The sequence below is a fragment of the Anolis carolinensis genome, chromosome 5, assembly GCF_035594765.1.
Source record: "Anolis carolinensis isolate JA03-04 chromosome 5, rAnoCar3.1.pri, whole genome shotgun sequence".
NCBI classification, from domain to species: domain Eukaryota; kingdom Metazoa; phylum Chordata; class Lepidosauria; order Squamata; family Dactyloidae; genus Anolis; species Anolis carolinensis.
This window is the reverse complement of record NC_085845.1, coordinates 14,099,632-14,117,689: the sequence shown is the minus strand read 5'-3', so window position 1 is coordinate 14,117,689 and position 18,058 is coordinate 14,099,632. Positions and strand designations below refer to the sequence as shown.

Here is an 18,058-nt window from a genome sequence, read left to right as displayed (position 1 = left end):
TACAGAGGTGATGGTTGCAACTAGACCCCTCCATATGGCTAAGGCAAGACAGAAGCCTTCTTTGGAAGTAAGCCAAATGTGCTATAAGTGTATTTTTGGTAGAATAAGCAAAACCTATCGACTGAATATTAAGAGCCTATGTTTCTACATTTTGTAAGTAATAGAAGAGGTAACTTTTAAAAAAACCACTGGCTCACGCCAAAATGTACCTGTACCTGCTGCACGTATGCATCTTGAAGCAATTGCTGTTGCTGCTGGTGATGTAAGTGATGCAATTGCTGAAGTCTCCAGTCACCCTGCTGTAGTTGTTGGAGCACTCTGTTCTGCTGTGAAGGTGGATTAGCTCCTTGGGACAACATGCTCTGTTGGCTACTTCCAGGTTTTGAGGCTCCTGTGATATTTTCAAAGCATATTTGCTACTTAGTGCACTTCCTCTTGGAGGCTGAATTGGTTTCATTCCAACATTAGGTCAAAATATGGCCTTTTTATCAATGCTTATGCATGTTTTCTAAAAACAGTTCATGTACATGGTTTTAACCATTTTCACTTGTTATAATTTCATTAATTCAATTAATTACTCAATATATTTTCAATCTAAGAGAGTATCAGTTCAAACTGTTTAAATTTATTGTATGCAATCCATCTTCAGATCTCATAATATGACAGATAAGTAGTCTGTTGCTCTACAATTAAAATATATATTCTGACAATACTTGAGCTGGAAGCATACCACATAATAGCATAGGAAGACCTAGAGCACCCCTCATTTCTGAGCAGAATATTTTTTGGAGCATAAATAAGTGAAACTGAAGATAAGGGGGCCATTCAGTACTTGCTTTTCATTCAGTAATTGAGGAGTGCAGAATTTTTTCAGTCCACTCCTATTAATGTAAGAGTTACCTTTCTGCCCATTGTTAAGATCACCAGGAACTGGCACTTTGACTGGTGTTGCTGAGCTCTGGATTGCTAATACACTAGAAGTGGCAGTGCTTGTATTGGCCTTTGGTCTTTGCCGTGGTGCTATTGAGGTTTCTGTTGGTCCAATGGAATCTGTTATTCTAGAATGAAAGAAAAGTGAATAATATATGCACTTCTAAAAATAGTAGGAAAGACTGCTCTTGTTTACAGCATTTAACTGGCTGCCATACATTCCTATGAATTTAATTCAGGAAAGTAAGGAGGCTCTCAGAAGACAAATGAAGGGTTCAGTCCCTTTTCTGGCAGTCAACTACACTTTTATTCTAAGAAAGGGACAGGGGATTCAACGCCCTCTCATCAGCAGCCATTTGTATTTCTATCCCAGACATGGAAAATAATCCTCTTTCTCATCTAGGATAGAAACCAAGCAGACAACCGATGGTGCCATAGTTACTGAATCCAATCTTCAACTTTCTTGCATTTCTCACAGGTAAGCTACAATCTTACAATTAACAATATAATAATAAGAATGTGTTAAATACTAACAATTCAAATCAATACATAAATCTAAGTTTACTTGTCTGACATCTGGCAAACAAACAATGGACAAAGTACTGTATCCTTATTTACTCTTAAGGAGTAAAAACAGAGCTGGAAAGTACTACAAAATAACTTTGTGGATCTTTGAAATAATTAACAATTGACATCGGTACTTATTTAGTAAAAGAAGAATTGTTTACACATAATTTCAAATTAAATTTTTGGAAATATCATTGTAGAAAATTTGGAGACTTTCTGCATTTCAAAGTGATTTTTTAAATTATCAAAAGCATTAAGAACCCTAACACCTTTGTAATATTAGAGACATCTCATTATCAACACAAGCAGAGTTATGTTTCAAAAAAGAACAACAAACCACAATGCATTATTTTGGGGGTGGAGGGGAATAACAATCCAAATCCTAGATAAAAAGTGAGCATTTTTGCAAGCCAATAATTTAAATTAGGCAGGATAAATTTCTTAGAAATCATTAACTCAATTTTCTTATTATTTTCACAATGCACAAGAACCACAAGAGGGAGCTAATTCAACATTCTTTCCAAAATCAATATAATGATTAAACATCAAACATCCTTCATGTGCCATTCAAGGCATGTTTATCACATTAAAGTTACTGAGTACATAAATGTACAACCATGTGAAAATAATACTGTTATGCTTTTATGACAGTAAGTGTAGAAGGAATAACAGGTTCTTTTAATTAAGAATTCAATTGCATGTTCTTGACTTTACAGAGCTACTGAATAACTTGAAAACATGAATCAGTGCAAGCCTTGGCCAACAATATCTACTGAAGATGTACCCATCAATTCAGTTAAGAGTTTTCAGTCTACTTTTAGTGTGGGGAATTAGGTTTATCCAGCTATTGTTTGGTTTTGCAATTCTAAAATGGCACATTTTGTCTTTATTTCCCCCTAGCTAGAAGTTCCCCTATTTTCCAAAAATAAGTACAGTAGAGTCTCACTTATCCAACATTCGCTTATCCAACATTCTGGATTATCCAATGCAGTCTGCCTTTTAGTAGTCAATGTTTTTGTAGTCAATGTTTTCAATACATTGTAATGTTTGGTACTAAATTCATAAATATGGTAATTACTACGTAGCATTACTGTGTATTGAACTACTTTTTCTGTCAAATTTGTTGTTAAACATGATGTTTTGGTGCTTAATTTGTAAAATCATAAATTAATTTGATGTTTAATATGCTTTTCCTTAATCCCTCCTTATTATCCAACATATTTGCTTATCCAATGTTCTGCTGGCCCTTTTATGTTGGATAAGTGAGACTCTACTGTAATATAAAGTACTACATGCTATTCCTCTTCCATTTTACACTTACTATTTAAAACTAATAATTTTGACATTATCACTTCTTTAAAATTATCAATTAAAATGTCAGCATTTAAATTGGACAGTCAAATTCTAGTGCTTGGCATCTCAAAGAAACTAGATAACTCAAAGTTATTTCACTTACCTAGCTTTGATTTGGCTTTTCCTAGCAGCAGCCTCACTAGCTGTCAATGGCTCAGGAAGTGCTGAAGGGATAGGAGAGTTCTTGGGAAAATAGATTATTATATGTTATTGTTTGGAAGTAAAATAAAAGACTACTGTAATTAGAAAGGCTAAACATATAAACAAATTGGAAACTCAAAATCAGAACATTAGTCACAATGTGTCCCAAACAACACCATCCATCCACAAGAAGAACTTGAAGATTTCCAGAAGCACATCAGGATCTTTATTTTAAAGCACCTATTCAGTAAGAGGTGCACAAACATACAATGAATGCCTTTCATGTTCAGGCACCATGGATTTTCTGGACAACGTTTATCCAGAGAGGTTTGTCACTGCCCATCTTTCAGGTTGTGAGAACATGACTTGCCCAAAATCAAGTGGGTTTCTATGGCAGAGCAGGGAGTCCCAGTCCAACATTCAAACCACTGAACCACACTGGCTCTTCTCCAAAGACTTCTCCCTTGAGGCAGGTTATGCAGACTACTGGCTATTTCAAAAGTGGTGATCTAAGTGCAGAAGCTTTATACCTAGTACCATTTCTTCAGTATGAGGGACACTGCATTTAATGCTTCCAATGTCCAGAACAAAAGAAGGCAGAGTATGTTCAAAAAGAATCTTAAAAAAAAAAAGATCAAACATTAACTGACATTCCTTTTACTACCCTGAAAAACATTTACTGTAATAATTCAAAAGCTTTGCAACTTACATTAATGTTTGATAATGGACAGTCCTTTTTGGCAAGTTTAAAGGCAAAATAAGATACTTGAAAGATATCAGGTCTCCGTTCTTGATCTGGTTCAAGCATATATCCTGTGGATTACATCAAATTAAGCTTCTAATAAGAATCTGGAAGTCAAAACTTTAAATAAAAATAGAAGTTAAAGTGAATCATTCAAATTTTTGTTCTGTGAGAAATCATTTTTTCTATATCTGACAAACGGGGGGGGGGGGGGGGGGGGGAAGAGAGAAGGCAGGTACTAGCTAGGGTGAGTTGTTTAATTTTTCATGGTTGCTAATACTTGAAAACTATTTCTATGTACACCCCTGAGCTGTATCAGTAGCTGGAAAGCTTTGTATCAATTTCATATGGCAAGGAAATCACAACTCTATCGACTGCCATTCATGTATTGATAATTTTAAGACTAAATCTTCGTTATACTCAGACCAACAAAATACAGCTAAAGTTGAATATTTTGTAAAATGCACAATAATTCAGCACCTGAACTCAGTTTTTACTACCTTTTAACCCCTATTCAAAATGCCTAGCTTTCTAGCAGACTGGTAGGCAGTGCAGATTCTTCAACACAAATATATCATAAATGCTGTACAACAGTGCTGCTCAAAGTGGTACTCCCTGGGTCAGTGCTAGTCCACAAGCCAACAGCTGCTAGTCTACAGAGCGCTTTCATGAAAGAAAGAAACAGCAGCACACTGGGGGAAAATAACTGCGAATCCTCAAATAAGAAGCAGTGTAGGATGGCACCCCAGTTAGTAACCAAACCATTTGGAATCTGTGGCTTTCAAAACAGGATTAAGTGTGGGCTCACACAGAATGCAATGAACTACCAGAGTTTGAAGGTTTTCTAAATATGGATCATATTGGTCAAGCTATCCTTGCCTATAATGGGTATACCTGGCTAACCTGGTTGAACTGGAAGGCACTCTAATTCACTGTTGGGCCCTCGGTGACAGATCAAACACCAGCCATATTCTTTAACCAGAGGGCCTTCTCTCTGTCCCACCACTTGCCCAAGCGTGTTTGGTGGAAACACGGAAGAAGAGGGCCTTTTTGGTGGCTGCTCCCAGACTGTGGAACTCCCTCCCAAGAGAAACCAGGACAGCACCAACCCTGCTGGCCTTCCGAAGGCAGGTCAAGACCTTTATCTGCTAGCAGGCATTTGGAGAAGGGGTAAGAGGCATAAAATAAACCAGCTTCTTCAAGGGGAGGGCAAAACTAGCCCAGAACTGGTAAGTTCCCCTAATTCTAAGACACAGGAATCACTCACAAATTGTTACTACCTGTCATCAGGGCTGACCCTCATGAAACCCACTACTACATGGAAATACCAACCTAGTTCATGCACAACCTCACTTATTCATATGTAATGAAGAAAGAGCTGAGCATCTCCATCATACTCATGGGACCTCACTCCAAATTCCCTTCAAGCATCCAGACATTTTCTATAGATATTACCTAGTACTAATGACTAGATGATTCAACTAAGGTATCCCACAACAGAAAAGAACATTACTGTTCTTTTGCAACTGTTCTGAATATGAGTGGAATGGAAGAAATTGTATTCCTCCTAAATGTTTTCAATTTCAGCTGCTAGAAACCACAACTACTATGACCAGTAATAACTGGGAAAACCGCATTTGAAAATGCCTGAAGAGACAAAAGTTTCTCACCATCTTAGAGAAAGTTAAGCTTCAAAATTGTTTCAGATACTTACTTATCAAACAGTGTATACCATGGGAGTAACGGGAATTGTCTGGGATGGTAAAACTTCCATCACAAATGGCAACTTGACTCTCACCAAAGGGAAGTGTGAAGAAACAAAGCTTATATAGCAAGCAACCAAGGGCCTATGAAATGAAATATATTTTCAGAAAGAAAGACACTGATATTAATATTAAATCAAAAGTATTTGGATATGCAAACAATTTGTAAAGTATTTACAAATCACAAACATTTCAACCATTATCACAGTTTTCAAGTTAATAACACCATTAAAATGTGTTTTTTCTTTGTTAATCTCATTTCATGCTTGTTAACAGTGATGTTGATTAACTTCAACCAGTTGTCTAGCTTGTTCAATTTTATAAGAAACAATCTCACAACGTTTATAGCATTACTCACTTATGACAACAGAATTTCCTAAAAATGATGTTTGGCTACTTTCTGGAACATGAAAGCCTAGCAATTTCCTTACTTTTTTGAACAGCAAATATGCAACTGAATCACTAATAGAGTGCTTTCATCTTCACCATGCTACAAAATATTGGATTGTGCCCAAGTATGCACTTTTCCGAATTGAGTTACTGAAATAAGGTTAAATGTCTAAATAGGTGAGCATTGTTCTTTATCAAGTGAATTAAGTTGTTTTACACAGTATTTAGCTGAATGAAGTAATCTATTTTTTACTCATAGAGACTTCCCTAATAACTTGGCTTGAATACAAACTGTCATACTTATGTAAACCACTGAAATAGATGTGATGAGCTCCACAAAATAGAACAGCTATTGGGAACTAATTGCATGTTTGAACTTCTCCAATATACTTATTTCACTAAAATCTTTTTGTAATGCTATCTGGAGTAAAATTAACTCATTTATCTTACCCAGATATCTGCCTTGGTAGTAACTGGCTTTCCTCCATAAAGGTTGATCATTTCAGGAGCTCTGTATGATAAAGTAGTATACCTAAAAGTAAATAAATGGCACAGTGGGTTAAAGCCTTGTGACTTGAAGGTTGGGTTGCTGACCTGAAGGCTGCCAGGTTCAAATCTAACAAAGGAGAGCGCGGATGAGCTCCCTCTATCAGCTCCAGATCCATGTGGGGACATGAGAGAAGCCTCCCACAAGGATGGTAAAAACATCAAAACATTTGGGCGTCCTCTGGGCAACGTTCTTGCAGACGGCAAATTCTCTCACACTAGAAGTGACATGCAGTTTCTCAAGTCACTCCTGACACAGAAATAAATAAATAAATAAATAAATGGAACAGATCAAATGTAAGGACAAAAGGGAGTAACTAATTTTAAGTAGCCAAAATAGAATATAAGTACTAAAATAAGAATGACGCAGTATGAAAATTATATCCTCAGAAAATCATTTCCTCAGCAAGTGTAATAAAATTATGGTCCTATACAAAACAACCACTGTACTAAAGATTATTAAAATATTGGTATTAAATATTCTAAGAAATGCTACTTACTTTTTAATTTCCTCTTCAACTACATTGACTCCATCTTTCTGAGGATTAAGGAATTTATTAGTGGCACTTCCAAAATCGCACAGGACATAGTTTCCACTATCACTCAACAAAATATTCTCAACCTAAAAGAGGAAGAAAAATAAAAACACACATATACAACTTGAGAATTTTTCTAGTTTTCAAAGAAAGTTACCACTTATGAACTTTGAGAAATGTGTTTAAAGCATCCACACTTCAGTAACACTGAGGTCCAAGCTTAATTACCATTCTCAAAAAACATACATTGTAAAGGAATGTGTGTGTCAATCTAAACTTTACTGTCTATGATTAAAAGCTCTATACTGATCAAGTAAACAAGATAAACTGTACATGCTATGCTAACATATTCTGGACACACAGCTATACCATGATTTTAAGTAAATCTTGCCTCATTAAAATATATGGTGCAAGAAGCAATTCAAAATCAGAGGTTATAATTCAGGAATAAGCAAGGGCTGAGGATTCAACGGGATATCGCATTCAAAGCACCCATCCAGCCTCTGCTTAAAAGCCTCCACACTCCAGCAGCCACTGAGATGCTCCAAGTCAGTAGAAAAGTACTTTGAACCACTGAGATCATTTGTTTTCTAAGTAACAATGTTGGATAGTGAACTTCAAACAGCATTCCTGCTCTTTCAGGGGAACGTAAGCACCAAAAAAAAAAAAAAAACCCAAACTAAACCTGAACACCAGCTTCACAGATCAGAGAATCACCCACTCACCCTTCCTTTCTTTAAGACTCAGTTTCATTTAACTGGACTTCATCCTTCCCATTACTAAGTCCAGACAGATCAAGTTCTCCAAAGCTTCATTTGACTCAGACAAAATTGGCAACCATAGCTATACTCCACACTGCACTGTCAAATATATAAGCATATAATTTGACCAATCACAGGCTTCCCCATACTACATTCTGAAAGGATGCTTGGAAGTGACTTTCAAAAAGTAATGGCTACTTCATCATCACAGAAATATCTTTTTTGCCAATGTAATATATTCTTTTAAAGAAAGAGTTGTAATAACCATGTAACCTTCTCATACTTAAGGAAAAAATGAAAGAAAAAAATGTTAATTCACAGCTAAAAACAGGAAGTAATCCAACTCAAAACATTTTCTCTCACCTTCAAATCTCTATGAACAATGGGAGTTTTGCATTGATGCAGCCTAGCAACAGCTTCACAGGCATCACAAAATATCCTCAGCACTTCTGGCTCAGTAAAGCCTGTCTGCAATCTCTGGTTCATTTGATTCACTACCTGTCCCGCTACAAAAGAAGTGTAGAAAATGCAATAATGCTTTAAAGAATTTTCAACAAGGTAGACATGACAGAAGCCTGTGTGTACATAAATACCAGCTATTCAAACCTCTATAAATGTTTTTAACATTCCTAACCAATTAGCAGCACTGAGTTCAAGGTAATGCATTTAATAAAGGAAAAGCATGATATAAAATAATAATGGGAACAAGCATGCATGAGTAGTGTGGCTTATAAATGGTGTAACAAGAAAACTGAATCAAAGAATTCTGCAAAACAAAGTTGTTACTTTCTTCTGCAGTTAAATAACACTTATGACATTAAATCACAAAGGGGTATTCACATCCATATGTTGAAACAGAAACAGAGAACTAAGGCACCTTAAAATTAGCAATTATTGCATTACTTTTCATATATCATAGTTTATTTCATGCATCTATTGAAGTGGATTACAGTCCACAATAATGCATGATGGTTTTGGTATAACTATCAAAAAGCTATTATCAACAAATGATGGAAAAATAGCTGTCCAACAATAGATTTTGCCAGTTAAGTGAAGAGTAAAACCAAAGCTAAATTGCACATATTTCAGTAAAGAAATCTGAACACATGATAAACCAGAGTGACTGATGTGAAACAAGATTCAAAGCATTCATTACTGACTTGGAAGTACTGTAACTTTGATATTTCAACTATTTCTTTTTCACAAAGTACAGTACTCCAAACTACCAGGGGTCTCAGTCTGGCACCAAAAAAATCAATGCATTAGTGAAAACCAATGGCAATCATCACGATTTCTAAGCACTATATAGTAAGGGAGTAACACGTTACAAGACTCCGTATATGATATCCTATAGCATTTTCAAAAATGCCAGACGTAGGGTCTTAGCCACATTGAGCTGCATGCAGTCTAAAATTTAATACAGGAGAAACTGTGGAAGAGGGAATTGGAGGAAGCAGAAATAGTGAGAAAAACATACAGGCAAAAACTTGTTTGTAGGTGAAGTGTTGAAAGCATTGAAATACACGCATTGAAACTATTCAGGCTTGTGAATTCAAATGTAATGTTCCATTTTAAAATAAAATATGTTTTATATAAAATATTGTTAAAAAAATACACCTCCGATTTAATGGTATGTCCCAAATGACCTTAAATTGAAACAATGAACTGTGAAACTGAAGCATAGGACTGAAAAGCAATCAGGGCATCTATAAATTCCACAGCAATAATCTATTACCTATTTCCAATTACTAATCAACAGAATTATGTAATGTTTATTTAGAAGCATGATGTCAATATAAAAAAATGATTCTTTATTGTACACTAAGTCATGGGTAGCCAACTTTTCAATGTCTTTAACAGAAGTTCTTCCAACTGCTTCTGTATAACCAATTAAAGACACAAGTGCCTTAATCCTAACAAATTTAATTATCTCTTTTGCCCCAATGGTGAAGTGTGTTAAAGCACTGAGCTGGAGACCGAAAGGTCCCAGGTTCAAACCCCGGGAGCAGCGTGAGCGGCTGCTGTTAGCTCCAGCTCCTGCCAACCTAGCAGTTCGAAAACATGCCAATGTGAGTAGATCAATATGTACCGCTCCAGTGGGAAGGTAACGGCGCTCCATGCAGTCATGCCAGCCACATGACCTTGGAGGTGTCTATGGACAACGCCGGCTCTTTGGCTTAGAAATGGAGATGAGCACCAACCCCCAGAGTCAGACATGACTGGACTTAACATCAGGGGAAACCTTTACTTGTTTTAAACAAATGCATTAATCTCCTCACATTGAAAATGTATATAGACTTTTCAATAAACAAAGAAAACCAGTCAAGGAAAACCCGTATCAAAAAGGCTTTTTCTCCCTGAACAGTAAGTTGTGGCATTTTTCTGTGGGTCTTTATATAACATATTGTTAAACAAATATTTCAAATGAAAAGAGATTTACTTACCACGACAGTATTCCATTAATATGAGCACCTCCCACACATTATCATTCACAGAATTGACAGCACAGTCCAAATATCCTACAATATTCTTGTGCCCAGACAGCTCTTTCTGAAAAAAGAAAAATATTTTAAGTTGTAAAGGAATAAAGAAAACTTGCATTAAAAAAAAGGTTTTGAAAAAAACAGAAATAGGGTCAAATGAAATAGAGTTTACTTAAGTTTGCACAGGAAATCTTGATTTGCTTCCTTCACGATATCAAACAAAATTAATGTTATGTAGCCTAAAGGATGTACATTTAAAAGTTTAAGCCTTTAAAGTAAAATATATGCTCAAATATGTGGGTCAGTAGATAATTATTAGCAATGAGGTAAAATCATTAAAATGTATAAACATCAATGACATTGTAGGTACATCAGAAAGAGGATCACTCTTTCAATTTCTCTAAGATCATCTGGGGAGGCTCTCCTCTCACTTCCACTCCCGTCACAAGCAGGATTGGTGGGAACGAGAGAGGGGGCCTTCTCAATGGTGGCCCCCAGCTCTGGAACTCTCTCCACAGGGAGATCAGGCTGGCACCCACCTTGTCCATCTTTCGCAAAGAGCTAAATACATGGATGTTCCACTGTGTTTTTGATTAGATGGTCCTGAAGGAAACCTTGGCCCCAGCTATGAGCTATGACTTAAAATCATGTCCTTGCACTTTACTATTGTTTCCTACCCAGAGTTATAATGCTCTACTTTGCATGTCCTGCACTTTATCCATCAATCGTGCCCTTACAATTGAGATGCACTAGACCACTCACGCGAGCCCAGAAGCTGTTTACTATTCCAGGTTCACTGGTTGCTGTTGATTACTGTTTTTATACTGTGTCATGTTGTATTTGATTTGTATTGTTTTATGATGTTGTTTATGAATTTTAATGTGTCATATTTTAACTACGTTGTGGGGATTCACCATGTGAGGTGCCACGAGTCCCTTTGCAGAGATGGAGGTGGAATACAAAAACAAAGTTGTTGTCAATATTGTTGTTGTTATTATTATTGAGTCCTGCACTTAAGAGATGAGAGTTCTCTCCATTTAGACTACTAAGATTACACTACCAGTATGTAACATGATTTTTGTTCCTGGGTTATAAATATAGTTTCCTAATAGGTTCTATCATAAAAACATGGAAAAGGTTTGTTAAACGGCAAAAACGTTGTTTTTGTGGAACTTCTTTCAGCACATTTTGCTATAGTTTTTCAATGAATATCTCACAGGGTCTCAACCAATTTAACATAGTATGTGGCAGCCACAAAAAGACGTTTTCTGAAGAATAACTACTTTCAAAATAAGTACCGCACAATTAAAACACGAATAACACTTTCAAACCAGGAATAGATTTTTTTTTCAAATTTTGTTACATAATGTTATTAGACCTATGATGAATTGTTAAATTATATTTTCTCAAAAGATTAAATGTTCAATAAAGATGAAAGTATGTTTTTACTTAACTAATTCTCATGAGTTTAAAATTAAATGTGAATCATTTATCCTGACTGACATGTGCGACTCTTCAGCTGACAAACCCAACTAAATTAATAGCTTAGTATCTCTTTAATTAATTTTTCAAACCACTTCTGAAATTATTTGTTTTCAACAGAGATTAAAAGAGTTCAATAGTGGAGTGAAGACTAAACAAAAAATGATTCAGTATAAAAAATATACCAATTCTACTGACAATGGCTCACTCCATCCCACCCAAGAGAATTTATAGTTTTTGAGCAACTGCTACCTCAGCAAAAGAACTACAGTCTCAAGTTTCCAAGCAGATGGAATATTTTCTTCAATATGCTTGAATTTCAGATATGTGTTGAAGGAAAAAAAGAAGGGAGAGGAGAACTGAATGAAAAACATAAATATTTTTAAAAATCTAATATTTTGCCACACTTTAAAAATCATTTTACAGACAGATCCAAAATCAGAAAAGGCTGAAGACATCCCAGTGAAATTACTATTTAGAGTAATTTGTGTATTTTGTGTCACCTTTAAATATTTATGACAACCACTCTAGTAATAACACTATCCCCACTTAGAGACTTGTTATACACCTTTAGACAACACTAACAGCATTAGAAAACAGGTTTGAAATATATTTTTAACTAGAAGAGAGAACTGCACAGCTGCCCCAAAATACTTCCAACATAATCTTCCAATGCACTTGCTGATGTTCTAAAACATTGAATCTCCCACAAATACTTCACAGCAATTTTAAAATAAAAAGTTGGCATATGCTTTGAATACAAATATCATTGCAGAAATAGAACAGTTCACTTACCATTATTGTTATTTCTCTTTTGCAGACATTGAGGTCAGGCACATTATTAACATACATTCGTTTCAATGCACACCGAACTCCACCATGTGTGCGCACAAGCAGCACTGTGGAAAAGCCACCTGAAATAACATCATACTTAATAAATTAGTCCATCTTTTTAAAATTTAGGCCAAGTGTGAGCAGCTGCCCTGTAGGCCAGCTTTTATGCACAGAGACCGCACAACCATAGCAGGTTACATCATGACATAGAATTAATGTGGCATCATTTCCAGCTTTGCTTACGATTAATTGCATAGTAACTTTTCCCCACAAGGTGGTGAACACCATTGCCATATTAGATGGTGAATATTTTAGTCCATTTGGGGCAAAAGGAGAAAAAGTTGATTTGGGGTCTTGAGGAGTTTTCCCCATCCCTGATTTAAGCAATTCAGGTTTCGTGAGTTTAAAACACTGTTTCAATTATCCTTAAGTTTCCTATTGAAGTGAGAGCATATATAGAACTACAGGATAAGGGGTTAATATTTGCCCCCTTCTCTTCAGATAGCACTCAATATCTGAATGAAGGGAATGGGCTTGGGGAAAACATATAACATTCCCAATTCCAACATCACTCTTAGGTGATTAAGGACAAGGGGCATTCAGTACACAACAAACAATATTTGATACTTAATCAACTTCTGCAAAAGCCCAACAGAAATTAAAGAGACACAATCCCTTTCCACAGAGTACTTCAGACAATTTAAGGGAGAGGAGAGCCAGTAGTAAATGAAACTAATCCCCATGCAGCCTGATAACTATCACAGTCTGAAAGAAATATGAACATAAATATATGAAATGACAAAGCTGTGATACTGGTGAACATAATGCACAAGAATTTTCAGAAATCCTTTAGAATGGTATAGAAACATTAATATCAGCAGTTAGCACAATTTTGAAAAAGCAAATCCAAATCCAGCCTGAAACTCCTGCTTCCTCACATCCAAACATTGCAAGTTTCAAATTGTCAATCTAACGTATAGATCTGAACATGAACTATTGAGCAATGGATTCAAATTGCAGGAAAGGAGATTCTGCCTGAGTATTAGGAAGAACTTCCTGACTGTAAGAGCTATTCAGCAATGGAACTCTCTACCTCAAGAGTGTGGTGGAAGCTCCTTCCTTAGAAACTTCTAAACAGGGGCTGGGTGGTCATTCTCAGGGGTACTTTGATTGAGTTTTTCCTGCATGGCAGGGAATGGACTATATGGCCCCATATGGTCTCTTCCAACTCTATTATTCTATTATGCTATGATTTGAAATATCAGCATTATCAATTTTAGTACTAATAGTACCTCTTTGGATTGTAGGCAATTACCAAATTCTTTCAATGTACTACTATCAATATGAAATCCTTAATAATGGCTGTCATGCACGATATCAACTACTTATTCAAAAAGTAAAGTATTATATGCACACTCATGCTAACAACTGAACTAATGTTTTGGCCAGATCACAAAACTGTAAAGATGGCATGGATCCTAAAAATCATATAGTCTAGTTTCCTGACAGAATAAAAATTCAAAAGCTAAAACATACCTCACATATAGACCTAAGATGTCTTGAAAAGCCACCAGTGAAAGTAAGATTTGTTGTAGCAGAAAGAGGTTTTAAGGGATGTGCTGTACTTTTATATTTTTAAAAAGCTTTACCTCTTTAAGTGAGTTTTAAACTTTTTAAACTGTATTTTTATACTCTGAATCCCAGAACCGGACACAAGACACAGGTGAGGTTTAATCAAAACAAAAGAGTGGTACAATTGTTTTAGGTAGGAGTCTACATATACCTAGCATAACATAAATCAAAGCAACAAATAATACTTATTATTCAAAAAGTGAACTCCTCGTTTTAGTGGAAGAAGTCTAAAACGTTTAAACAAGCTTCCAAAAACATGGCATCCACGAAAGAGGAAAATAAAAGAACAAATTCAGGGTAACATAAATATCAATTGTGTGTATTTGGTGAAAATATGTGAGAATATCCTGTCACCTGACATTAATTTTCTTGAGGCTGATAATCTTTATTTTTTCATACAAAAATATTGACTTACCTATAAAAGTAATAATCGTGCTTTGGATTTTTTTCACAGATTTCTTGCTAAGTTCATATACAGAACGTGGCATTTTTACCAATTTTGTATAGCTTGTAATGTGAAGAACACTGAAAGGAGTGGGGTGTTTGGAATGAAAGTTGATTCACTTTTCTGTGCTCATGCACTCTCTAGTTAACTCTATGCTCTCACCACTCCTCTCTATGAGCGGTCTTTCCCTCTCTCCATTGTCACCAGCTGGCCACTGTGTACATTCTGATTTTAATTCTTAAAATGTGTATATCATAATATATATTTATATATGGTACATGAAGCCCCTAAAATCGTAAGAAATGCAAAAGAAATTACGGTTAATAACGCATTCTCGAATTTTCCCCTTTAAAAATCAAATTGTGCCAACACTGGAAACCAGGGACTTAAATCAAAGATGTATTATGGGTTGCACTGTGACCCAGTACCCAATGCAGAGGAAAAGGAGGGTACAGGCCACCACCACTTCTTCCCAAAAGGATTTCTGCACCAAAATGTCCCCCCACACAACCCCCGTCAAATGTTGGAACACTTTCAATGTATAGGAAAAAAAAATGGTCTCTTGGTCCTAAATGTCTCAAGGAAGCCCAAAAGATATTTATTCAAAGGGGGGGGGGGGTTGACTTTGCCTCCCTCTGAAGCTGAGTGTGTGTAATGTGATCAAGATCAAACAGTAGGTGACCATGGCTGAGAAGGGATTTGACCCCTGGTCTCCAAATAATAGTCCAGTGCTCAAATCACAACTTACTGGATCTGGATCACTACAAAGTACTTTACATTGGTCCATCCTTGAGAAGCGTCAGTCAGCCCAGAATATCACAAAGGCTCTTACTGAGAAATCAGTGTAATTCCATACAACAAAAACCACTAAGTGGAGTACCAAGTAATTTCTCTTTTTGCCATTAGGTGGCAATATTTCCCAATTTTAAATCCATTATAATCCTATACATCACATTAAATACAGCAATTTGGGAAACTTCAGTGTATTGGGGGGTTTTTTGGTTAATATGAAAAAATGGCGACAAACATAGCACTTTAACCCTTGAAGGGTATACAGGAAATTTCCCACAATGAATTTCCCACAGCAAAACACTCTCCATGAATAGCGATCATAGTCATATCCAGTCTGATATGTCATATATTGGTATAATAGATTCCTGAGCATTTAAGAATATTGTTTCAATTTTTAAAATAATGGACAAAGGAGCTTGTTGTTATTACTGTATGCCTTCAAGTCATTTCTGCTTATGGTGACCCGACAGTTAACCTATCACGAGGTTTTCATCGTTTAGGGTAACGTTGAGATCTTTCATTCATAGGTTCACTGAACGTTTAAGTCAACTTGACAACACTTAACAAATATATATATTCCATTACATGCCATTAATATATCTCTGAGTACCATTATGCAGGCAGAGGCCAAAAGGGGGTACTAGACGGAGAAAGATAGTCAATTTTACAGTGGGGAGTGGGAGAAGTAAATCTATTTCCCTGTTTTCCTATTTTTTCCCCCACCCATGTCGCTGTAGTGGTTTATGAGAATGGGGAAGGGGGGGAGGGGTAACCAGCAAAAATAGGTGAAATGGTTTTATTCTTTCAACTCCCCTTCCTGTAAAATGGACTATCCTTCTGTGTCTAGTGTTCCTTTTGGCCTCCACTTGGATAATAGAACAGCACCTATTTTTGAACCCAGTTAATTTATAGTTTAATTACCACATCCATTTGCTTCTTGAAAAGTAAAATGTTAGCAGATTTATTAAAGGCAGTCAAGATGACAACAGATCACTAAAAAGGCATTCTACTCTTTAACTTCAGAGTAGAACATGAAATACAGTAGTAGCATCAAGAATCATGTATTACATTCAATTTTAGAATATGTTTGCAATGGGTGCAATCATCACAATAGTCAATAGTTCACATTGATGAGAATGCATCTAACCTTGGGCCTGCATGCTCTCTCCTCCAGCACAGCTGCAAGTACTTGTCCTCACTTCAACATCCAATTAGCCACAGTTGGCTATTTCATTCCAAACCTAACTCTAGAAGCCAGCTTCAAGCCATGGGTTGTGAAGCTGGCTTAATTGAAACAATGGATAAAGTTTAAGATTCAGACTTCATGATAACCTGTGATTAATTAAAAAAAACTTTTCCAATCTGGCCAAAGGAAGAGTTCACAAGTTCAAGGCTCACTTCCAGCATGGAAAGCCGTGGTTTACTATGATATCCAAATACAGTCAGTGTTTTCTAACAATAAAAAATAACTGTATCAGATGTGTGTTTTTATTACACTATTTTTATTTTTTATTTCTTAATTTTCCCCCTGATTTCCTTTCTATTACTTTGAGAATTACTTGTGAAAAGATTCATTTTTATGTCAAATTATATGACACTACTTTGCAATATGTACTTATTCATGCCAAACATCTCACTGAATCCAACAATTAGTCCTAACTAACACAGATCAATTAGAACAGGAACAGAATAAAATGTAGTCCATAATTCTTTGTAAAAAATGTTTGCATATAACACTTATGTACAGGAAATTAGTTCCAAGGTAATAAAGTAAACTGTATGCAAAATGTGTATGTGTCTATGTCCAATTTCCAAGGGAAGAAGTCCAAAATGTTCATCATATTTTCAAGAGATCCATAAGCCCCAAAAGAAGAACTCCTATTATAAGCAACTTCCCCTTTACTGTATACGGCGCAGATAATTTCATTACCAGGCAACATATTAACTATCTAAATACATGCAACAAGGGAATGCACACTGTAATTCAAATGTTGTTTCAGCTACCTATTGTTGAACCAGAAGCTTGTATGCAGTAAATTGACTGGTTTGTTAAAATCAATGTGAAGCTCAACTCACACACTAATTTCTCAGGCATCATTACTGCTTTAGGGTTGCTGGCACAATGGCTATATGAACAGCACAAACCACCGAGTCCTTCTTCAAATCAAAAAAATAAGATGAAGGTGAGGTCTAGAATCTGTAGAAACATAAACCATGAACATAAACGCACTCACACCCCAGACTATGTTTTGCTAAACATACTCTTCAATCCAGTATGGTATAAGAATCTGAGCATTAGACTAGAACTCTGGCAGACCAGATTTTGAAAACCTATTAAGTAAAGAGAATCCTCTGGAAGAATTTAGTTGATGAGGAAGGTAATAGCTAATCTCTTCTGAACAAACTTTGCTAAGTAAGTTCTAGGAGAGGGTCCTCATAAGCTTTAGTAAACTTGAAAGCACACAACTCACAAATCAGGTTTCCATTTTTGTGTCTAATACTTATCTGAACTTCTTTCTACTTTCCAGTATCTCTTTCATGTTTCAATGCCCAAAACACTACAGGCAGTCCCTGAGTTACAAACAAGATTGGGTCTGTAGGTTTATTCTTAAGTTGAACTTGAATGTAAATTGGAACAGGTAAATGTTTAAGTGTAACTCC

At 35.9% G+C, this 18,058-nt stretch overlaps 1 protein-coding gene across 2 annotated transcripts in view; it reads right to left on the bottom strand.

Annotated features, from left to right (window-relative positions):
* bmp2k (BMP2 inducible kinase) overlaps positions 1 to 18,058 on the bottom strand; it is a 47,427-nt gene that overhangs the window by 22,563 nt on the left and 6,806 nt on the right. The window contains exons 2-11 of one of the 2 annotated variants that reach the window (XM_062981371.1): positions 12,490 to 12,608; positions 10,174 to 10,279; positions 8,093 to 8,235; positions 6,933 to 7,054; positions 6,337 to 6,418; positions 5,448 to 5,580; positions 3,701 to 3,804; positions 2,954 to 3,033; positions 901 to 1,058; positions 210 to 391 (exon numbers count right to left, since the gene is read on the bottom strand). In XM_062981371.1, the coding sequence (XP_062837441.1) occupies positions 210 to 391; positions 901 to 1,058; positions 2,954 to 3,033; positions 3,701 to 3,804; positions 5,448 to 5,580; positions 6,337 to 6,418; positions 6,933 to 7,054; positions 8,093 to 8,235; positions 10,174 to 10,279; positions 12,490 to 12,608 (1,229 nt within the window). The remainder of the gene's footprint in view (positions 1 to 209; positions 392 to 900; positions 1,059 to 2,953; positions 3,034 to 3,700; positions 3,805 to 5,447; positions 5,581 to 6,336; positions 6,419 to 6,932; positions 7,055 to 8,092; positions 8,236 to 10,173; positions 10,280 to 12,489; positions 12,609 to 18,058) is intronic. The other variant, XM_062981372.1, reaches the window with a different exon arrangement.